This window comes from Ptychodera flava, chromosome 10 (genome assembly GCF_041260155.1).
Source record: "Ptychodera flava strain L36383 chromosome 10, AS_Pfla_20210202, whole genome shotgun sequence".
Taxonomy (NCBI): Eukaryota; Metazoa; Hemichordata; class Enteropneusta; family Ptychoderidae; genus Ptychodera; species Ptychodera flava.
In genome coordinates, this window is record NC_091937.1 from 7,512,264 (window position 1) to 7,513,885 (window position 1,622).

Below are 1,622 nucleotides of genomic sequence, written 5' to 3' on the forward strand. Positions count from 1 at the left end.
GCATGTGGATAAACCGCAAAAATTCCTGCAAATATTACTGATAAGGGATGTTTTGATTTATGCTCCTAACTGCCTCCCCTATTTTAGAATCAAATAATTCACTTTGTGCAACTGTAAAATGATTCTTCCAATCACCAACAATCCCTTTTCGCACGTACGGATTTTCGCCTTTCGGTATCATGTCGTCATCAACCACGATCATTTTTGACATCTTATCTTTCATTGCATCGGTGGTAGTGGTTCTGACAACCCTGTCGATGTCTTCTTCAGTCAAAGGACGCTGGAGAAAATTCCCCATTTTCATGACGGCGCTGGGCAGATCTTGTATCATCTTCAATGCCTTTCTTGAACCAGTCTCCTACATGTCGTACCCACGGTGTGAACAGTAGTCTGTCTTCAACAAAGCTCTGCACAGTTTGTTCCCAGCTGCCTGTAGACAACGCACCGTGCAGAAGTGATTTATAGAAATAATAAGTAGATACGACAACATCCTTTGGATTCCGAGATATGTATATCGCCTTGGCACCCTTGTCTTTCAGCACAGCACAGGGGAATAAAGTAGCTGGTAGGTGTGTCCTCATGAGACGTGGTGACGGTATATCCTCGCATTTGATTGTCTCAACAAGCCGTTGTCGTTTCATGCAGAAATAACTGTTAAAGACCGTTCTTTCTTCGAAAAACACTGCGGATGCTGCCTCGTCAAAGATCTCAAGCCCCCAGTCAGTGTACATGGCTTTCAAAACTTCGACCAGCCACGTATTGCCTGACTTTGGAAATCCGGCGACTATGACGTCGTTGGGTCTGAAGTTGAATGTATCAGCTACTCTGGTTTCCAGTTTGTGCTTGTCATAGTGAGACTGTAGTAAGTATCCATCTACAATAGAAAGGCCTTCAGTTTGAGCCATTTGTAATAACTGCTCTTGTAAGGTCGACGATGTGAACTGAACAGGTCGTAACTAAAGCTAGATTTGCGCGGACTGGTTCAACGGCTTTTGTATTTGTGGACCTTGGTGTCAGGCAACACGGTCAGGTCATCTCGTGATCAGCAGCAAAATATTGACCCAGTTTCGCAATGATTGGGTAATTTGTCAGACTGCAGGGTCAGAGGTGTTACCAGGGTTTAGTTTGACTTTAATGCACTACACAATGTGATCAGTTCATCGCATTCTTCATTAGATGCCTTCCACGGATCTTGAAACCAAATTCTACAGACACCTTCACCCTTTCTTGCAAAACGCTTTGCACCACAAGTTTAAGTCTTCAAAGATAACATCGTTTATTTTCTAAAACACGGGTGTTACATATTACCAGATGTTGTCTGCCTGCTCACCTCACCTCTATTCGTAAACATACCTCTTATGTTCATTGCTTATTTGTATACAATAAAACTGCAAAATCTTCATATCATCCTCTGTATACGTGGATATCATGCCTGATCAGACGCTCTCACACTGAAATCATTTTATGGTTTTGTTTATGAGTTCTTGCTTGCATAGACAGTGGTATCCATTGTTCGCGACTTACAGGTCACTAGGCAAAAAGTAACGAGTGAGGGTGGGTCAAAGGTAACAAGCGTATGTATTACGTAGAAATAGCAAAGTGGTCATCAAAGTGAATCCCCA

At 42.6% G+C, this 1,622-nt stretch overlaps 1 protein-coding gene across 1 annotated transcript; it reads right to left on the reverse strand.

Moving 5' to 3' along the window:
* Positions 1-266: 266 nt before the first annotated feature.
* On the reverse strand, positions 267-905 carry LOC139142977 (sulfotransferase 1 family member D1-like). The gene has a single exon (XM_070713169.1). The coding sequence runs from the start codon at positions 903-905 to the stop codon at positions 267-269; it is 639 nt and encodes a 212-aa protein (XP_070569270.1).
* Between the last annotated feature and the right edge of the window lie 717 nt (positions 906-1,622).

Coding starts and splice junctions, on each gene's coding strand:
- LOC139142977 (XM_070713169.1), bottom strand. CDS start 905: ATGGCTCAAACTGAAGGCCTTTCTATTGTAGATGGATACTTACTACAG.